The sequence below is a fragment of the Molothrus aeneus genome, chromosome 6 (genome assembly GCF_037042795.1).
Source record: "Molothrus aeneus isolate 106 chromosome 6, BPBGC_Maene_1.0, whole genome shotgun sequence".
In the NCBI taxonomy this organism is placed as follows: domain Eukaryota; kingdom Metazoa; phylum Chordata; class Aves; order Passeriformes; family Icteridae; genus Molothrus; species Molothrus aeneus.
Genome location: NC_089651.1, coordinates 31258114 through 31279952, shown reverse-complemented (window position 1 = coordinate 31279952; position 21839 = coordinate 31258114). Strand labels below are relative to the sequence as shown.

At 37.6% G+C, this 21839-nt stretch overlaps 1 protein-coding gene across 1 annotated transcript; it reads right to left on the bottom strand.

Moving 5' to 3' along the window:
• Nucleotides 1-9403: 9403 nt before the first annotated feature.
• EMC7 (ER membrane protein complex subunit 7) lies at nt 9404-17861 on the bottom strand. Its single transcript, XM_066552632.1, has 5 exons — nt 17626-17861; nt 15303-15422; nt 13275-13413; nt 12654-12734; nt 9404-11133 (listed from the first exon to the last, which is right to left on the bottom strand). The coding sequence occupies exons 1-5, from the start codon at nt 17859-17861 to the stop codon at nt 10981-10983; spliced, it is 729 nt and encodes a 242-aa protein (XP_066408729.1). The 3' UTR covers nt 9404-10980.
• Nucleotides 17862-21839: the final 3978 nt, after the last annotated feature.

The window sequence follows — 21839 nt, the reverse complement described above, 5'->3', positions numbered from 1 at the left end:
TGATAAAATTAAAGGTTAAGATTAAAAAGGTTACCTCTATCAAGGGACATAAAAACCTAAAAAATATTCTGTAAATAGATTGGACATAAAAAGAAGTCAAACTCAAACCCCCATTATTTTATGAGGGAGAAGGACAAATGGCACTGATTTTTTTGTTGCAGACTTCATAAGCAGTGATCAGATACTTTATAAAATGAATTTTAATGAAGGAGTAGGAGTTAAGGCCAGATTAAGTGAAAAACTTCTCCAAAAATCTGAAGTAGTTCAGTATTTTCAAAGTCGCAAGGATGGATAAAATTGTGTATGTACCTTACAATCTAGCAAAAGTCCTCTCTGAACTATTTACATAACAAAAAAAAACCAAACCAGGGGATGATAAGGTAATGAAAATCAGCAAGGAAAGACTGGTCAAGAAATAAAGAAATCAAGAAATAAATCAAACAAGGTTTGTTCCTCTGTGCTACATGGATCCCTCATTTTCTGACCTTTGGGCCTTTCACTGAACATTTCATAGAAAGCTCTACATGCTCCCAGAGTCACATTACAAGTATCCCATAATAACCTCTAAACAGCTGCATAGTGCTCTTTCCCCTGTATCCCATAGCAAATCCCTGTAGACAATACATCACTGTGCCAGGAGCTCTGGGATTTTTTATTTGGGTTTCACACCAGGGACAATGGTCTAATAATTTTCCTTTGATAACCTTAGGAGCAGAGAAGTCTGTCCCTTCCATTCTCACTGATTATGCTAACTAGGGCTCCTCTGCATGTCACTATTCACCCAAATCTCACCAGGCTTTTCGCATGATTAATCCCATAGTCTAACAACAACACAGTCCAGTGGCCACAACATATGACCTGGAGATTCCAACTGGACACTTGGGAAAGCTTGTTTACCAGGAGCAGGGAACAGGGGAAAAGTTTTCCCAGATGGGTTGTGGAACCTCTGTACTTGGAGATTTTTAATGTTGGCTACACACAATATGACTGAACGGATGTTGGTGATAATCCTGTTCCAAGTAAGGTTGACTAGAGACCACCTATACAACCAACACTTCATCAACTGTCTGGACTTCAGAGAAAATAAACTTTAAAAGTATCTAGCATTTCAGATCTGATCCAGATTTGGCATATTGCAAAGTATGAGTCAAACTCAGAGTCATATTTTAAACACCACCTATCTAGGTAGCAGTCAGTTTCAGGATAATTTCTACTACAAAAACACATCTACTAAAATCAGTTAGTTGAAAATATTTTCCATCTGAATGCACCAGTTTTACCTCAAGTACTTGAACAAACAGAAAAAAATATTTGAAAAGTACCTGCACAAATATTTGAGTGAAGAATTTCATGATTATCAGCCCTAAATATTTAAAAAGCAATGTGTTGATCTTAATTTTAAATCAATTAGCTATATGATTTAGTTTTAAACATTATAGCTTAACCTTGTAATATAGGAGTCTAAAAATTATTTTCTCAACTGGGACAAGAAGCAGCTGGAAGCATTGCCATGGCAACCATCTCATTTCCAAAGAGAGATTCTGTGACTTCTGTTGCTCTTTAGCAACCTCGCAGCTCAGTAGCATTGCTTAAAAAAAAAAAAAAAGAAGGGAAGGGGGCTTGAAAGAATCATGAAAAGAATGTTTTAAAACACAAAGCAGGCTTTAAGTAAACAAAGTAAACTCTCAGTCTGATGGTGAGCCCAAGGAAAAGCACCGAACGAAAAAACCAAACCAAAACACATATATCCCACTACTCTAGCATGTGTCTTTGCAAATGACTGTTGAATCAATCTCTCCTGGAAATTATGTTTATCACAGATTTCACTGTCTCACACTAAGTACGTGACTTAGTTTCTTGATCCTACTGTTTAAGAAAATTGATAGCAACATGAATAATACACAGGGGGTGGATAGGGTGGGAGCAAAAAAAATTCTGTCAAAACAACACATTTTACTGCCCACAGCTCTCCCCAGGAGAGAGGTTGAGATCATATCATAAGAATTAGTCAGATTGCTCAATGACTACTGAAAGATTCTAAGGAACAATAGTCTAAGAACTTGTACAGACTAGAAAACCTGCAATACCTCTTAAACAAAGAAGTTCTGAAAAAATACTATGGAATTTAGAAATTAAGGGAAGTTCATGCACAGATCTCAAGGTTATGGTTTAAATTCTTATTTACTTATTGCCCTTTCCTGGCTACTGGAGTATTGCATGGTTATGGCACACTTGGGACACAGATGATGGTCACTCAGACAACAGTGTCTGGAAATGCTACAGGACCACAGGGCCATACACAGGCTAAAAGTACATTTCTACAGGGTAGGCTGGCAGTTTTTCATCATGAGTATTTGCAGAGACCAACACTGCTGAGACCAATACCTGCCGAGACCAAAACTCCTTGCACTGGCTGGAATAGGAATACTGAAGTTCCTTTCAAAAGGAGCACTGTATAGCAAAGCAAGATCTTCAGAGGTGTGCATGTATTTTTCCACAGCTGTGAATGGAACCTGGCTGCACTGGCAACTTTAGTCTATATTTTCTTCATAAAGGAGCTAACTGAAGCAAGTCAGCACTGCTAAATATAGCAAACACCATAGAGCCTAATTGTGGTTCAGACTTCTGTTGATAAACCACATCGTATTCTTATTGCAGAAACATTTGCTTATTCAAATCCCTAACTTGGAATATAAAGGAATTGTTAGGATGTAAAAGCATGTAAACATAAACTATATCTATCAAGTATTAAAAATACATAAGGACAGAATAGACAATAAAACACCATTAAAATACTCCCAAACCAATAAACAGTGCTTAAATCAAGTTAGAAATTTAAGTCTTTTTAGATGTAATTAAGTTTTGCAAAGAAGCAAATGTAGAAAGTGGAAGTTTATTTAGTTTTAAAAAAAAAGCTATCAAATTCGAACAATGTTCAAGAAGATTAAAAAAGGCTAACAAGGGACTGCAAAGCTGTAAAGGCACTTAAGGAGCTTCAGAGGGCAAGTGTATTCTGTCATATAAAAAAGAAACATAAAGAAGTTCAATGTATGAACAAGAGCAGCAGATTTTTTGTAATCAACAGATTTGATTGAGAGGCAGAATTCTACAAATTTGTTTCTTTACAATGTGATACTGATGAAGTGGGTTGAAACTAGCAGGTGACTTTTGGTGTTACTTAATGGGATTTAAGATGACTTTTTTCATTAAGAGCTATCCAGATCCTTTGGAAATTTTATTCAATCATCTTTTTTCCCAATGAAATAGCTGTAAATAGTGCATTATGTTAAACTCTTGTATTTGCAGTGAACTGTGTTGGATTCTATAAAATCCTTCTAATACTCTCCTTGGTGTACACTTACACTTTTTGGGGAAAAAATGAACAAAAAAAACAACTCTAACAATAAAATAAGTTTTAAACATATTACAAAGAAAGCTTAGCAGTTTGATCAGGTCTTTCCAGGACAAATGACCTCTCCACCATTAGTCAGCTACCTGATGATAGAAATAATTGGTTGCTACCAGTGAAACACTTGAAAGAACAAGTGATATATACAATTATTTCTGCCAGCACCAGCTCAATAGAGCTTGGTACTGCAATTTCAACAACACTCTTGTAGTCTTCAAAAAAATGAAGGGCAAAAAGAAGTGAAAAAATTCTGTGCAAATACCAAGCAGAAAAACAAACCAAAAGAAAAGAAGGAATATCAACACTACAATGCAAAACCAAAAATGAGAGGATTTCAAGAAAAGTTTCCTCTAGGAATCTCTACTGATTGTCTGTAGATGCTCATGTCTAATGTGGGAGACCCTTACAAAACTACAGGTAGGAGTATTATTTTTATGAAGCAAACATTTATCACAAACCTGGTGATAACACCATAGTTCAGTTCTCATCACTTTGGTTAAATATGATGATGGATGCTGTACTTATTCCACTAGAAGCCTGTCTTTCAGTAACTTTTAGTAACTGCTCCACCTCTCATCTGAGCTCCTCCTCTTTCTAAGAGAGAATATTTTGCATGGCAAAAATACAGGCTTATTAGGAGGTTTAACCTCAAATTTCTTTGGATACTCTCTATTAATTCAGCTTCTGCATTTCTCACATGTCAAGATGAAGCATTCTGACCCACATCCACGGATGACTGAGAAAACAAACTGGTAGAAAAAGAAACACTCCTCCCTATTGCCAGAAATTTGTTCCAAGTATTATTCTCTTCTGGTCCCAGGAATGGAAAGTATTAGTTCCAAGTATTTAACTGGATTCTTCATGCATCTGCATGGTTAACAGCAGTCCTGTGCCCTGCACACCAGACTATGAGCTTGGGTGCTCTATTCTCCATTCTGAAACACAGTGGAAAACTCACACCTGTGTGAACCAGATAGCAAGTAGACCCTTAAAGAATCCAGAGAACTTCTTAGGAGACCATTCTAATATTTCATACAGAAAAAAACATTCCTCTAAAAAATCTGTGTCCTTTTTCACTTGCTGTGTTTGCAAATGAGTTTCACCACCTGTTATATTACTTTGTTAATGTTTGTATTCAAATTAAAAGAATCAGTCAAAAATTCAGTTTTGTTTGAAAAATACAACAAAATGTTTTTCTGTTGCATATTTACTACCTTTTGCCCTTGACTGAATGACAGTTTTTAATAAATTTTTATTCCTACTAGCCATGCAGAAACAAAGACATAACACAAATTATCCTAACTGTGGTGTTTTGTGCATCATCAGTAAATGAGCTAACTAGTTAAAGTTCCACTTGTTTTTCCACAGAAAATTATTGTCATTAAATCTGTATAGCCTTATTAGAAACAAGATATTACATAAAGGTTACTGACAGCATAATTGAAGGAATAACCTTGGAATTTCAAAAGTGAACTGGTTTTCCTGAAAAATCAATATTTATTATGAAAGAGGATGAATAATCCTTTATGGCTTTTGAAACACAGAAACAAAATAAATTAAAATGCCTCAGCCTATTTATGACCTCAAGAAGCTTTCACTAGCTCCATCTGAAAATAGACTAAATCTTAATACTATTCCTACAGACAATTTTCTGACTAAAAGCTCCCTGAATGCTGTACTAATATACAGCCTGAATTACCAGACTATACACAGTATAATGTTCAAAATAGTCATTAAGATCTAAGGTCTAAGTGTCTTTAAAGCCACTGAAATGATGAAAGAAGTAAGATTCTTTAAAATTCTATGTTTTCACTATCACTACTGATTGCTTTTTGGAACTCAAAATTCCAAAAAGAAGACTATTAGATTTATTAGAAGACTATTACACAGCATGAACCCTGGACTGAGTGGGGGAAAACTGGCTAGATTGTACCACTTAGGGAAGAGCCTTAAATGAGTGACAGTTTTTATGTAGTGATGGAGGGAAAGACTGATGAACTTCATCTCTTGAATGAAGAGTGTAGCAATCTTTCTAAGATGGAAAGAAACACGGGATAACTGCTTTTTCTTCACACACACGGGTAATAGGCAAATACCAAATAGGCAAAGAAGTCAGTGCTTCTTTGTCAGTGCTGTGACATTTCATTTGCTCTCTTGTCACTTGCCAAAACTATGTCCACCTAGAAAACAATGTCTGTAGGACATCATGGAAACATCTTCCAGCTACAATTTTTTGCAAACCTTAATATTCGAGTGAAATATGTCATGATAGCAATACTTAAATTTTCTTCTACCTTTGGGGGCTTTCTCCAAATTTTTCTCCTCACAATTAATTATAGCTTCAAGTATCTTACTAAATGAAACACTGCCAGGGAACTTCCCTGGACATGGGAATCTGCTGATTCATAGTATTAAGCTTGTGCAATAGCTGTCAATACATCCTTGGAATATGCTTAATAACAATACTGTCCCTCCCCTCCCAGTAATTCCTGGATATGGTAGCAAAGTTAACATGGGCAATAAATGACTCCTGAGCCACAGTGTCTCTGAGCTCTGTTTTGGAGAGCACAGCATGCACAGGGGTTCCTCCTGCCAAGCTGGCCTCTGAGCCAGTTCCTGCTTGACAAGCTTTATAGACCATGATTAAGCCTATTATGTGGGACCTTCCAAATGCCCTGTGCACCACAAGTGCTTCTTGTGCTTCTCCTGCCCAAGAATGTGCAAAATGTACGTATGTAATCTTTTCAACCTTTTAACATTGTTCAGTAAATCTGCTTTTCCACTGATTTGAAGTTTAAAATTTTAAGTTCTTTCTGTATTCCTTAGCCCATCAACAATAGATGTAAACACTTAAATTTTCCTTCAGTTTGTTAAATTAGCACAACATATAGCCATATATATCCATAGTTTATTCCACTAAGGCTTCATTACTATTTATTTTATACTGGTTATTTTCCTAAAAGAAATAAGTCTAAAATTAAACATAAAATTGCAGGAATACAAATTCACTATCTAGTAACTACCAATAGCAACAAAATTAAGATCAGAGATCTCTTAAACATGAAAATTAAATCCCTTTAGTACTTTAAGATACTTTTATCACTGTTAGCCTAGGGTCCTTTTATCAAACTGTAAAACCAACTTTACCCTCTTTGAGCTACTGATCACACATGACCTTTATGCAATTAAGGGTATATTAACACCCAAGTGGAGATGTTTAAATAGATCATAGTGATTTAATACACTTTTCACTAAGTTGGAAAATTGTATGTACTTAAATTGCCTAGACTGTTTTTGAAATCTTGACATGAGTTACTTAAAAAGGGTTGCTTTAACAGATAGATATAAACATCTACACAATAATGCTTAACAAAGATACTCTTTAACAAGATTACATACTGGATTTTTTTAGTAAGTTCATTGCCACACTATCTGAGTACTCAATACTCATGACTAAATTTATCTTCACAATTTTATGAGATGAGCTTCTCATAAGTCATACACAAGAAATTGAAACAGAAATAATAGATGTTTTGTACAGTCTGACAGTTGCATCGGAACACAAGGCACTTGATACCAAAGTTCTCTTCACAAATACAAGCCTTAATCACAAGCCAGCCTGTCTCTCTGAAAACACACACCCCATTTATGGAGCCATTATCACCCCCACTGCGTCAAAAAGATAAAGAGCACCAACAAATTTTTTGTTTAAAACAAAGGGGAGATATCTGTACATTATATTTCCTCCTTATGTTTGTAGAATGTGAGCATCTTCAATGATGCAATTGGTAAAATTATTTCAAACTGTTCCAAACACCTTCCAGATCATCTTAAGTGACTAATAGCTAAAACAGACTTCAGCAAAATATGTCTCCTCTCCCTTCTACACAGCTTGTCATAAACTCAGTTGCCCACTCATTCAGAACGTGGCTAAATGAGCTCTTCAGCTACAAATCCTCAAGATGCAGTGAGCTCATTGTATCACTCACAGTGACTGCCAGGAACAGAGAATTCCTGCCTCTGACTGTTTCTGGTGCTTACTTTCTGCTGGCTCTGGGATTTCTTTGATCCTTCTGTAAGCTGATTTAACTTCCTAAAACATAACAGAATTCCAGTGGACTGATGAACCAATTTTGCTTGTTAAATCAATGCACGACAAAGCCTGAGAAGTACCAGAACTTGTAATCAGAAAGCAGCAGGGTTATCCAGTCCAAGCTGAAGAAGCCTGTCTTCCTCCTTTTGGCAATAAGGAAATCAGCTTGTCTATAGTCCAAGTAAATTTTTAATTTCGGCTCTGAGGTATCAATTGCTGCAATTTATAGTCTGCCTTATGTTATCTCAAGAAGCCTCTCTAAAAGGCAGCTATGTTGGTTTTATTTTTTGAAAATGGAGATGCCAGACCTAACACAAAAGACTGACTCTTAAAAATCTGTAAATAAGAAAATAAAACTGAACTACAGCAAACATTTATTTTCTGGAGAAATGCAACCTTGCATTTTAACTGCTTCAGGATCAAGTAAATTTTGCCTAGTGCCCTTTATGATAGTCCAAGGCCACATTACAACTTTGACTGACTGTGTGAGTTTTGACTGTGGTAGAGTTTTAATGTTCTCAGTGATTGGTATGGAGCCATGCCTAGGACTTGTGCTGGAAACAGTGCTGGTAACCCAGAGACACTTTCATTACTGATGCACAGTGCTCCACAGAGCCAAGGCCTTTTCTGCTCCCCACCCCACCCCATGAGCAAGGGGCTTCGGGGCGCACAAGGAGTTGGGAGGTGACACAGCCAGGACAGCTGACCCCAAATGACCAAAGGGATATTCCAGACCATAATGCACCATGCTCTGCATAGAGTGGGGAGAAGAGGAGGATATTTGTAGTGATGGCTTTGTCTTCCCAAGTATGCATTAGGTGTGCTGGAGCCCTGTTGTCCTGGGCATGATTGAACACCTGCCTGCCCACGGGAAGTTGTGAATTCTTTGTTTGTGTGCAGACTTTGCTATCCCTATTCAACTGCCTTTATCTTGACCCACAAACGTTCTTTTACCCTTCTGACTCTTTTCCCCATCCCACCAGGGGGATTGAGTGAGCAGCTGTGTGGGGCTGGGCTATTGGATGAGGTTAAACAACAATGACCAACTGACTGCAGTGACCAATGCACTCCGGCTAGAACCTCTCTGCTCACTTGACAAACAGATTCCAGCTCTGAAATGAAAATAATTTGTAACTTGCAGTAGTTCAGCAGCAGACTAACACACTTCTACGAACTGTTTTATCACAAATGAGTCTTAAAAGGAGATGAACAATATACAAGATTTTTGGGCTTGGATTTGTCTGGTAACAGGTTTCTGAGAGTGGACATTGCATCTGATCCTGACGCATAAAGGAACTGCCTCAACCTTCATATACAAAGTCCTAAGAAAAAGAGAACTGTTGAATATTCCATGTGCTCCTTCTAAAGTTTTACTACAATCTTTACAATTCCTGTGAACTTTTTCACTCTGAACTCTTAACATGGACTTCCATTTTTTCATGGACTGAATTCTCCATTCTCCCTTGAAGAGAAATCAAGAGCATGAACAGACACCACAAAAGGAAGAAATATTAGTTCCTACCTTTGGAATTTTGCCATGTTCCTAACATGGAAAAATGCATCACTATGATTAATTATAAGCTAATGCAATTCAATTGTTATTTCAATTACTTTTAAACAGAAGTAACTCATGGCTTGTACTTTCCAGGATAGCACAGCAACAATGCTGATTGCTCCATCTTCAAAAAACTGCTAAAACTGCTGGTTTTCATGTATTTTTTTATAAGAAACTGCTGAAGGAGTTTTTTTTTTATATAGTTTGGGTTTTTTTCTTCTTCAATGCAACATGACACTTATTTTAGTAGATCCTTCCAGCAAGGATATCCAAATATCTTCTTGTCTCCACTGAAAATATTTTATTTAATATGTGAAACAAAAAGACCATTCAAGCAAAACAAAAAGAGAGCAAAAATGTGCAGTTTACTTTGCAGAGTGAAATCTTTCATTGTCCACAGAAAACACTGGGTTATCTCTTCTCCAACACCTCAAAAGTGACTTAATCTTATCAATGAGTATTTAGTCTTTTGCAACTTTTATGTTTCCCAGCATAACTTCTAAATATGTGTTCTAAGAAAATGTATAGTCCTCTTCTGTGTAAGGCAGAACAAATACATGCACTATAATTGATTCTGCTTCAGCTGTATTGTAAGTGGACGTCAAATACCATTTCTGGAAGCAGATATACATTACCTCTGCTGCACTGACCCTGTTACCTAAGAAGTTACCAACTGTAAAGAACAGCGTTTATGATGAAAAAAAAAAAAAGGACTGTTACTAATAGGGTTTGGCAAGTATTGCTGTCATTTTAACATGCAAATGTTCAACTAGTAAAAAACAATCAGTTTTTTCAATTTTTCTCTGGGTAGTTTGAAAACATACTGCATAAGAAATATATAGGCATGCTTGAGGAACAAAGTTCTGCCAGTGACTTAGCATTCCTCGAGAGCCATATACTTTGGAATGTCATTTGTAAGATGAGCAGAATTTAGCTTCCTACAACACCTTAAGTTCTTTTCTTTCATTTTAAAATTAGTTAATTTGAACTGCATTTAAAATTCTGTATTTGGCCTCAAATCCTTCCACTGGTAAGCTGAAAGCACAGCACACACAGAAACAGTAAGAAGCCTCAGTGTTGCAGAAGTGATACATGTAATTTAGAAAAGAAAGATTCAAGATCTTGACAGCTTAAATGAATTCCTCATGCAAGATACTTTGCTTTCTTTCCTCCCAAAGAGTTTTTAGCAGAAAGTAGATCACAGTAAAACTGGGCAATACATAGAGGAAAATCTTTGAACTAAAGAATGCCCACAGAGGTTGTGGAGTCTCCCTCACTGAAGATGTCCAAGAAACATCTGGATGAAATCTTGTGCCATGTGCTCTAGGAATACCCTGACTGGGAGATCAGACCAGAGAACCCACTATGGTCCCTTCCAACCTTACCCACTCTGTGATTCTGTAAACTGTACAGGCAGCAAACAGCATAAAATGAAATGATTTTATGTGTAACATGTGACACGCTGATACAGCAAATTACTTACCCAGTAAACTCACAACTCCATTTTGAAAGAATGATTTTTTCATTTCAGAACTTAACAAGTGTAAAACATTAAAGATATCTTAAAATGGAACTCCACTTCTATTATCTTTGAAATTTTTTATACATTGCCTTAAGACATTTATTACTGTGAAGCACATTGTATAATTTATTTGAATTCTCTACAGAACAATATAGTTAATTCAGTATCATCAATAACTTTATACAGATACAGTATTGAAGCCATGTCATCTTTGCTTACTGTCAAGTACAAAACAGCTTATACAATCTAAAAAATAGCTACAAACCACTCTTGTAGCATAATGTATGTTGTGCCAGGTTAAAGTTTACAGCAGTGGCTTTTTGATCTTTCAAGACAAATAAACATGACATCAATATGATAACAAATAGCTGTGCAAACTCAGACTTAGGAGGAAGATTTAACTACCTCCTTTTCCCAGAACTACTTTTCCCTGCTTTACTGCTGCTACCACCAGACTTGCTGGAAGATTTTGAAGAGAAAAGTCTTGTCATGAATTCAGACACATCTGGGAGCTCATGGTTGGAATTCAGCATGTTCATTGACTGCTCCATTTCCTGCATTAAAAGATCAGATAATCTTAATAGCTTTTAACAATTCTGGCTGTATAAAGACTGTATGAGAAAGATAACAAATTTTCCCAAATACTGTTTTACTTTTTGTAGTCCTCCAGGATACATATTGCTACATAGTTTTATGCAACCACAGCCAAAACCACCCAGCTACACACCGAAACATAAAACTCCAAAACTAAAAGGCAGCAACGCATGGAAAAGGGTAACCATGTCTTAAGCAGTCTTACAGGGCAATCATCTGATATAAAAAATCTGAAAAATATAGATAATATTTATTTTCAGCACTACTTTTCTCTATATTAAAATTTAGGCTATTGCTTAGATATTCAGATATGTGTTCTCACAGATGTCACACTTTTGTTTTTCAAATCAGTATTATTTATAGCACATTAACAAATTTTTGATGCTGTTTGAAGGAATTAGATATTTTTATTGCCCTACTTTCTGACACCAAGCTACTAGAGTACTGCAGCTGAGTTTTCATTCCTTCAGGAAAAAAAGGATTTTTATATTATATATATATATACACAAACTAGTACTGTGCTGATTCCAGAAAGAAAAAACAAGTTAATTTGAAAAATGTCATAGAACCTCCATACACTTAACAATTTAATACATGGTCATCTAGAGAATGTCATTACAATTTAGTTCGTAAAAACAACTTTTTCTTACTCTTAAAAGATAAGTTAAATTATAAGCAAAATTCTTCCAACTTAAATATTTCTCATTAAGAAGTCATATCAGTTATCTGATAAGAACTAAATCATCAGAAGTTTTGATGGCTTTACCATCAAAAGAACAGCCGGTCTCTAAGCAGTGTCAAATCAGTGAAAAAAGTAAGTAATATGTGATTTTCTTTTTTTAAAATTAGACTTCCAGAGTTCAGCTTGGTTTGAAGAACATGCCATGAATACCTAGTGTATCTTTTATCTGTTTTTTTAATCAAAATTGTAGCCAAAAGAGTATTATACAACTCTGATAGGTTTTTTAAAGGTATCACTTATTTTAAAAAAATTACTCAGACACCTATAAAGTACTACTGAAGACAGTGGTCATTTAGAGAAAAAGTTTTTAGTTAACCAAGCCTTCAAAAGCAGCCACCCATGACAGACAAATAATACTTGTAAAAATAAAAGATTTAGCAAACACCTTGAATCTCCATTTTGTCCTAGCCTTCTGCAATTCAGCATTTTGCATGATGAAAGGACAATAAATCAGATAATTTAATGACTGTATTAAGACTCTGTATCATATACACTAGTGCGGCATCTGGATTTAACAGTGCAGTCAACTGAAGCACAAGAGAACCCCACATCACACCCCTGTCAACACACTTGACACTTATTAAATGACTCATTGCTATAGCAGCAACACTCTATTAGCTGAATAAATGATGCCCATTAAGCTTTCCTTAAAAGTACAGTTCTGTTTTTATTACTTTTCTATGCCCTGAAATCTCATTATCTTTTGTCTCCCCACATGCATCATTTGAATGTACTTACCCGCCTCATATCAGGATCACTGGTGTTGACAACTTTAGGCAAAAGCACAAATATCAGTAATGGAAGAACCATCATCATCACCTACAGAGAAAACAGGAAATACCTCTTCAGCTTAGTTGTTGCTCTAAACACTTTTAGGACCTACTAAATTAAAATGAAGCTCTACTAAACAGCCAAACTCTAGAACTACTGCATTCTGAAACAGTAAGCCAGAGTAAGTAACATTTGTCAGGAATGAAACCTGACATGGGAGCATTGTGCTTTAAACAACAGTTTTCAAAGTTGGACATATAAGGCAAATGCTTGTTCTCTCTTACACCTGCTGTAATTAGAATTTTGCAACATGTTGATCTCTGCACTACTAGACCAGCATCACATTGTTAAAGGAAGAGACTACGGGCTGTTTTCAGAGGACATACATAAACAGTGCTATATAAAGGAGGAGATGTCAGAGAATAACTTCCCATTTGTAAGGAAGTAAAATCCAATAAAACAATCCTCTCAGAAAAGCAAAAGAAAAATGCACATTTTCCTCAATTGTTTTTAGTCTTAGTATATTGACAAATAGCTGTATTTGGATCCTTAGCATACTTGTAATATTTGTGTGTTGCCTGTACATACCATAGGGTTCATGAGGAAATCTGTCCATCCCCAAGATTCTCTCTTTATAAAGTATGAAGGTGGTCCAGAAGATTTCATCTGGAGTGGGTATGGCAGCCTGACAACTTCAGAGGGTTTGATGTAATTCACATATCTTGCTCTATTAGGCAAAATGCAAATAATTGAAAATATAAAACATAGAATCTTTGGCAAATCATAAAGAAGATTTAAAAAAATCCAAACAAGTTTTAATAAAAGACTACAAACAAAACCATCTGCTATGCAGTGTCAGCAAGGCTGCACTTTTGAAAAGCTAACTTCTCTCAGCAGCATATTTGATAGAATCAAAAGCAAACCATTTTTTGTTACCTTGTAAAAGTAAGACATACTATGCTGTTTAGGGTCCAGCTTTGAACAGTGTAGTTTAACCAGTTTGCTCAGAACATCATCTACTCGCAAAGTTAATAGCTTTTCCACAAGTGCATTACTCTGCATTTATCAATACTGAACCTCAGTCTTTACTACTTCAGGAGGTTTTTCCATAGCTCATCATCACTAGTATTCTTCACCTGGGCCTAATATTCAGATACTTACTCAGTACTAATATCTTTGTCATTCTTGACCCATTTTTCATGATTTATAAATATTTATCCACTTTGTGCAACTCCAGGGATGACTTCTGTCCATAAATAATTTATTCCTTGTGAATTTTACACCAAATACTCATCTATAGAATGTCTATAGAATCTATATCTATAGAATTCCCTCCTATCTTACGACTATGTCTTTTCTTCAAAACTTGAGAGAAAACTCAAACACATCTGTCATCCACATGCTGTTTCCTCTTTCTAGTTATTAACCTAAGTTTTTAAGGCAGCACATCCCATAGAAAAGCCCTGACATTTTCTCCAAGTATCACTGTTTTTCATGCATCTCTGACTCCCCAGCTGCACTCCTCATTATAGTCTCTATCTGTTGGACTGGTAGAGATGCCAAGTCTCCTCCTACTTTCCTTTGCAGATGTACCCCAGCAATTTACTCAACATCAAATTCGTTACCTTACTAGTCCTTAGATACACAAATGGTGCTAAGGGTGAGGTTATACCCAATATTTTATCTATATCTTTTTAATTGTTACATATTAATTATTGCAAATAAGATACTAACAAAATATAAAAATAAAAATTCAATAAAGTTTGGAAAAACCTAAGCTCAAACAATCTGTTTTGAGCTTATTATAAGCTCAAACATTATTATATTATAACTATAATTATGTATTATAATAATATTATCATATTATATTAATTATTATTATAAACAGACTATTTGCACTGTTTTCTGTGAGATTTCAATTTTTAACCTCTCCTAAATATATTGCAGAAGTATTTACCCTGATGATTGTATTCCTAAAAGTTAAGATGCTTGGTGTGTGCTTGAATAAAGAGAAATTATGATGAGCATTTTAATTTAAATGAAAATCACCTTAATAAATAGATTTTTCTATATTAGAGACTAGTCTACAGTTACAGTCAAGAGTGGTTTGGTTACAACATAAAAAACAAACCAACAATCCTTTAGAAATTATGGAAACTGTCAACTGCTAGTATTAACTAGTATCTGTAACAAGTGTGCTATGGGGGTGCAACGGAAATATTTAAAAATTTTGCTGTGACAAGTCCTGACAGTACACTTACTAAATAAATGGAAAAGGGAAGAAGTAAAAAAAAAAAAAAGTATTGAAAAATAATAAAGCAGTTAACTAGTTTATGCCTAAATTTTATTTCAGGATAGCTGCATAAAAAATAATAAAAGCAAGTAAGTAGATGGACTTTTAAAGTCTTTTTTCTCTTATTTCAGGCCATAAATAGGAAGAAAGATATCAGACTCTGGAATTTGAGAAATGTGCTTCTAGAAGTGATGTTAAAAGAAGCTGATGCATCCAGTCTGAGATGGAGCATCAGACCTACAGCGCTGCTTCCGTGAATTTCTGTACTGTGCTGTCAGGCACACAGAACTCACCAATACAGAGGCAAATCAGGAAAGGCTCACCTCATTTTGCCTTTTGAAGTTATGTCAACTCGAACAGGCTCAAATTTATGAGCAGGGGATATAACTTCCACTACATAAGATCCTGAAGGTACATCATGAACCACAAAACTTCCATCTGTCCTGAAAAAAACAAGTGAGTTCCACAACATTTCAGTATGCTCCAGAATATAAAACAGAGTGCTCTGCTGTTTTTGTTTTTTAAAGAAGCTGTGTCATTTTATATTACAAATCTTAAAATAACCACAATGACCAAAAGGAAAACTTAAACCAGTCAGCACTCACAATATCAAGCCCTTTAATTTATCAATGTGCACTGCTACAGGAGCAGAAATTCCCTGCTAGGTTAAAGATTCTGTTGTAGCCTCAAGGTATTGTCTTGCTGGAGGAATAATTTACCAGCCCAAATAAGATCTGAAATAAATTATATTTCATGTATTCAAGTGACAGCAGAAGTAATTTACACCTTCCTTTCTCCTTCTGAAATACATACAATGAAGTTTACTTTGCTTTAGTGCTTCTGCTGAAAGCAAGCCCCCAGAATGCCAACCTACATAGTGTGGGTTGGTGCTAGGGACGATTTGCAATGCAAAAATAGCAATTTGTACCTTTGTTGCGAAATAGAGGTTTTTAATTCTAATTGCTCCCTTTAGGACCAGCCCACGCTGGAAAGCTCAATCACAGTAATAAGGAAACTAAGAGCTCTGAACACATACACAGAAATGGTTTTTAGACAGGTGGCTTTTATTTTAAAATATGAAACTCGAATATTCAATGAAAGTATTAGTAAAAGGTTACTTGGAAGCTTCAACACTAGTTGCCTTAAAGGTACAGAAGTTTTCCTCCTATGTGTTTCCAGAAGTTTCCAGTAAGAAAACCCTAGTGTTCACTACCCTGTTAAGAGCAACATCAAAGATCTCTTTCTTAAAAGTAAGATGCAAAATTAAGACAAAAATTTGTTAAAAGGGAAAAAAATGTAATAAACCCTAACACATTAGAAACATGCAGCAGTAAAACAAATAAATGAGCCCTCTTAAAAGTGAATTCTCAAAGAATTTGTCATGATGTCCTTACACCACATCTCTCTCTAGAATGCAAAACACTTAAGGACCTACCACCTTTATGTGATCATTTGAATCCCTAACAATGCTTACGCCATCTCATATTGCAACTGTTTTAAGGATGTTTTTCTTTTTATTTCTTAAAGTTTCTTAAGCATTCAATTAAGCATTCAGAAATTTGTCAACCTGACAGCAGTTATTACATCAGCTCCCAGATATGATGTCAGCCTCTCATAATTTGTTTGTAGTGGCTTAGCAGGTGCTACAGTGCCAGGACTCTACAAGATCTGCAGAGTAGAATCTGTTGTGTTACCCTGTTGATAGGACTCAAAGACAAAGTTAAGTTTAACTCCTATTGCAGAGGGATTAATTAAAAATTACGAATATTTATGAGGGTAAATCTTAATTCCATGTAATCTCATTTTCATACATATTTTAAAAGCAATGTATTATACTGTACTGAAAATCACAAAGAATGAAATTTAGAATTTACTTCTACTCTTGAAATTACAGTAGTTCAGTTCTTAATTCTGAGGATATTTTCTGTATCTTAATTCTCTAGATCGCTTGCTTATCTGAATATATCCAGCACCATCCGAGTCTGAATAAAATGATTCTTTACAGCTTCCAGCTACATTTGCATGATTTGTAAAAGAATAAAGCCACGTCCCTTAAATTAGCTTTCACCAGTACAGTTTACGTTTTTCACGGGTACTCAACACAGAACTACAACTGTAACTTCTAACATGACCAAACACGTCCACATCGGGCAAATTCTTTGCCAAGGTGAGTTTCTTAAAAAAGAAGTGGCAGAATTTACAACAGAAGCTGAGAAGAAACACGGTCGTCCAGACAGCGCAAACGCGTTTGGGGTTTCTGTTTCGGCTGTTGTTTTTTCGTTTGTTTGTTTGAATTAGAACTCCGGTCCTGAGTTTTTGGGCAGCAACCTGAGCCATCAGTCCGGATACGCCGGCCGGAGGCTGAGGCCAAACTCTACGGCACTGCAAGGCTGGCCGTGCCCAGCCCATTACAAGGCCGGGGGCCAGCGTTCACAGCTCCGCCCGCAGCTCAGCTCGGGATTCTGCGGCTCCACAGTCCCGCGGCCGTGCTGCACGGGACACGGCCGAGCCCTGCAGGAGCCGCCCCCGCCGCCCGCCATCTCAAGGCCGGGCCGGACCGGACTGCGAGCGAGCCCCACGGCCCCGGGAGACGCCGGCTCCCGCCCGGGGAGGCCCGCCCGAGCCACCGCCCCGCCCGCCGCTCACTTCAGGAAGCCGACGTGCTCCTCCCCGTCCACCAGCACCCGGGCCCCCGCGATCCAGTCCTGCGGCTTCACCCCGGGCACCACGGCCCGGCCCTCGATCTTAAACCGCTCCCCGGGGCCCGCGCCGCCCGACGGCTCCGCCGGCCCGAGGGGCTCCGACCCGCGGGCTCCGCGGGGCAGCGGCGCCGCCGAGAGCCAGAGCAGCGCCAGGCACAGGCTCCCGCCCCGCGCCGCCATCGCCGCGCGCCGCCCGCGCCGCGCCTGCGCCGCGATGGCCCCGCCTCGCGGCCGGCGCGCAGTGAGCCGTGCGCATGCGCGGGCCCCCACCGCTCCCGGCACGGGCAGGGGGGAGAGGCGAGAGAGGCGGGACGGCTCCCGCGGCTTCGGCGTGTGAGGGCAGGCAAAGCATAACTCGGCACTTAAAGGGTGCAATGACCGAAATGGGGACCTACAGAAAATGAATGTGTAAGAAGTAGGCGTAGCTTTCTTGGTAATGGATGCATTTAAGGCATTGTGGTTTGAAATCTTAATAGTTATCATGAAAAGATTAATAAACATTTTCTAGGGGGGAAAAAGGAACAAAAAAAAAATCTTACAAAAGATTAAAATTGGCCTAAAGCATCATCTTTAAAATGATAATTATAGCAATGATAATGATAATTATAGCAATGCAGTTTGTTTGGTTAGCTACAATAGAGTGAAAATTTGTTACTTAGTAGGCAGGCACAGACTGAGGGGAGAACCCACAAGGGCTGTAATACCTTCCCTGCCCCAATTTCCCTTCACAAAGCACGTCCTGTTATGTCATATGTATTCACTGCCACGTTGTGGCTACACTTCCTTCTACCCCTCTGATTTATGTCAGAGTTAATTACCGAACCTGTGGAAAACACTGTCATTAAACACAATGAACCTGGTCATCAGCTGATAATAAAAATACTGAATCATTTGAAAAGCATATGTCATCCTATGTCAGTGGGATGTTGTGAATTATTTGTCTCTTGGTATCTTTGAGCTGTCTCTTCTTTGGAAAAATCAGGAAAATGAATGGTCTATGAGGTTCTTCTGTCACATAAGCTCACAAACACCTAAAACTCCAGCAGGATTTTCCAGGTGGGAACCCAAGAATGCCAGAACTGAATAGTGTTAGAAATACTCACCCATAGAACTACAAAGCAAAAGCATTTATGTTAAAGCTACTGACAAGACTCACTACAACACTACAGACAGACATCACAGTGATGTATCATGCAGTTAGTGTAAAAATGTGCCTTTTAAAAAAATATCCTCAAGGAACTGTATTAGGACACTGTCAGATCACAATATGAATGACCATGCCCTCCAGTTTTAAGGATTTCCTCATCCTAATAAGTTGTTTTTATAACCTACATAATACAGTTTCTTGGTTTAAATCCTTGGAGAGCCCAAAGAAAAATTTGTTCTTTCATAATCTAATCCAAGAAGCTTCTCCCTCTATATGTCATCCTGTTAAAAATTTGAGAAGTTAATTAAACAGCATCTTGCCATATCCAATAGCTGCACTGGCATGCACACTTTTCAGTGCTAGGTTAGTAGTCCCTTGTCCTCCCACCATGTAACCTCTTTACATATTAAAAGTTCTCTTTCATACAGATATATCAGTTACCATAGTTTTAAGTGTATGCAACTGATAAAAAAATTAATGTGGTTGATTACTGCCTTTTTCTGGGTAAGACTAGCTTCAACAGGAGCTTGAGTGGATTGCACAATGCTGTTTTGGCAGTTATGTTGTGCTGTGGGTGTTTGTCTGCTAAGTAAAAAGAACAAATCCCAGTACAACAGGAAACAGTAGTACAAATGGAAACAAAGACATAAAAACATCAAGGTATATATTTATCAGAATAATTAGTACATCAGCTGGGAGATGCTGTTTTTATTCTAGAAGGAATTTTACTATTAGCAGAGTTGTTTCTGCATCTTGATTTCAAGTGGATCTCTCATCAAAAGACAGATAAAACTTCCAAGTAACAGTTTCAGTTCAATGGAAACAACCAAACAATTCTAAGAACATGAAAATGCAGTCAAGAATGACCTCCATATTTTGTAGCTGTCTCTTCATTGATGAATTCACTCATTGAGTTGCAACAACATAGAAAACTGCAAGTTTCTTAAAAGTTCCACCCTACTCACAAGCAAATTTTCGGTTTTGTCTGAGTTGCTTCCACCAGCTGTCACTAACAGTGCAGAGCTGTCAGCCAGATGGGTGACAGCTGACAGTCCCTAACAGAACAAAGAGAAGGCCTACATTAATGCAATGCCATCACACTGGTAACACTGAAATCTGTCTCCACATTCTTGTCACCTTTAGTTTCACATACAGACTGAAAAAGCAGAGGAAACCTATTAAATCCATCAGAATCCAAGATCATCACAGCTGTTTACAAAGAAGTGGTTTGGAATACTGTTGGATACTCTTAAGGAGTAGGAGAGTTTTTTAATCTCCCAAGGATAAAAGGGGTTTGCAAAAAATGTAGCAGAACTTATTTTTGATGGATCCTCTTCACAGTCAGAATTCTAGCAAAACTTGCTATGTGTCTTTTGCTTACAGGTCTCCATTAGTAAAGCATTTAATTCATCTTGGAACATTTCGGTGTAATTGCTCCGAAAGCTTCTCTTTCCACAAAGGTGATAGTACCTTGGCTAGTATTTAAATATTTGCTTTGGAAAATGAAGGTGATTTATCACTGGCACTGGTTTATTGTAATACACCAGACAGATCTTGGACCACAAACAGCAGCAGTCCAGAATCTCTTTTGTGCGTGACTCAGGCTGAATGTGCAGAGGTGTTGACTTTGACCAGACAAGCAGGGAGCACCTTCAGCCATCTGCCTCTAATCTCACCCTAATCTTTGAGTCAGTCCCCCAATATAGACACACAGATAACACTCAACACAGCAGATGAGTAATGCTGGTTCACAGATGTTCAGTGGAAGCAGAGATATAATCCTTGCTGACACAAAGAATAAATAAGAGCTGCATGTGCATTGGAATACTCATAGCTACATCCTATTTGGTTTCTGGTAAACTAATTAGAGGTGAGAAGAAATCAAAATACCCAGCCAAGTGAGCAGATTTATGAGAATGCACAAACTGAAGACAGATGGAAGAGTTCAGCCTAAAGGTACTGTGAAAGGCCACAGCCAGGTAACTCATTACCTGAGCTCTCTCCTACCCAAGGAGCTTTACTATGATTAAACACAAAACTTACAAAAATTGTGCTGCATATTTCGTTCAGCACCATTTAAAAAAAAAATCATTGTGGTGTGCCATCTACTGGCAATTTACTGTGCTACACTAGAAATAGTAACACGGAGAGAAAACTCAGGATTACAGCCTGAGTTCAGCAACAGTCTTCTTGTTCCTTTGAATGTAATATGCCCTGAGAGGGTCTCTGACTTGGGGCAGAAAGTGCACGGGCCATCTTCAGTTGCTCCAGAATTCCAGTCTGCTTCAAACAGATTGCCCATTCAAAGAACAGCAATGAAGCTGATGAAAGGTGTGGAACACAAGTCTCACAAGAAGCAGCTGAGGAAGCTGGGGTTTTTTAGCCTGGAGAAAAGGAGGCTCAGGGGAGACCTTATTGTTCTCTAAAACTACCTGAAAAGAAGTTGCAGCAATGTGGTGATCCGCTTTGTCAACCAAGCAAAGTGACAGGAGGAAATGACCTCAAATTGCACCAGGGGAGGTTTAAAGAGGACATTAGGAAAAATTCTTAATCACAAGCATTGCCAAGCATGCGAACAGGCTGCTCAGGGAAGTGGTGAAGTCCCCATTCCTGGAAGTATTTAAATGACAGGGAGATGTGATGCTTAGGGACAGGTTTAGTGGTGGACTTGGCAGTGTCAGGTTACTGATTGGACTCGATGACCTAAGATGTCTTTGGCAACCTAAATGATTCTATGTTGGGGCAGAAAAATCTCTTAATCCCCTGCAAACTCTGCAGTTGTCAGAATAATTCCTGCATCTCCAACATGTCCAGCTCCTCAGCATGGAGTCAGCATGTACGATTGAGGAGTTTCCTGTCTCAGAGAGATAACATTCCCCTACTCCCTTGGTTGCTTTCACCTTAAAGTGACCAGATAAACTTCTTCAGGACTTTTTTTTTTTTTCAGGAATGAACTGTTTTAATGTTCTTATAATGTATGTCCAAAACCATGAACAGGATACTCTATTTTG

Excerpts from the sequence above, each read along its gene's own strand:
- EMC7 (XM_066552632.1), bottom strand. The coding sequence starts at position 17,861 with ATGGCGGCGCGGGGCGGGAGCCTGTGCCTGGCGCTGCTCTGGCTCTCG. Across the intron at positions 15,423-17,625 it reads GAGCACGTCGGCTTCCTGAA|GACAGATGGAAGTTTTGTGG; the intron begins GTGAGCGGCGGG and ends TGTTTTTTTCAG. Across the intron at positions 12,735-13,274 it reads ATTTCCTCATGAACCCTATG|GTGATGATGATGGTTCTTCC; the intron begins GTATGTACAGGC and ends TTTTCTCTGTAG.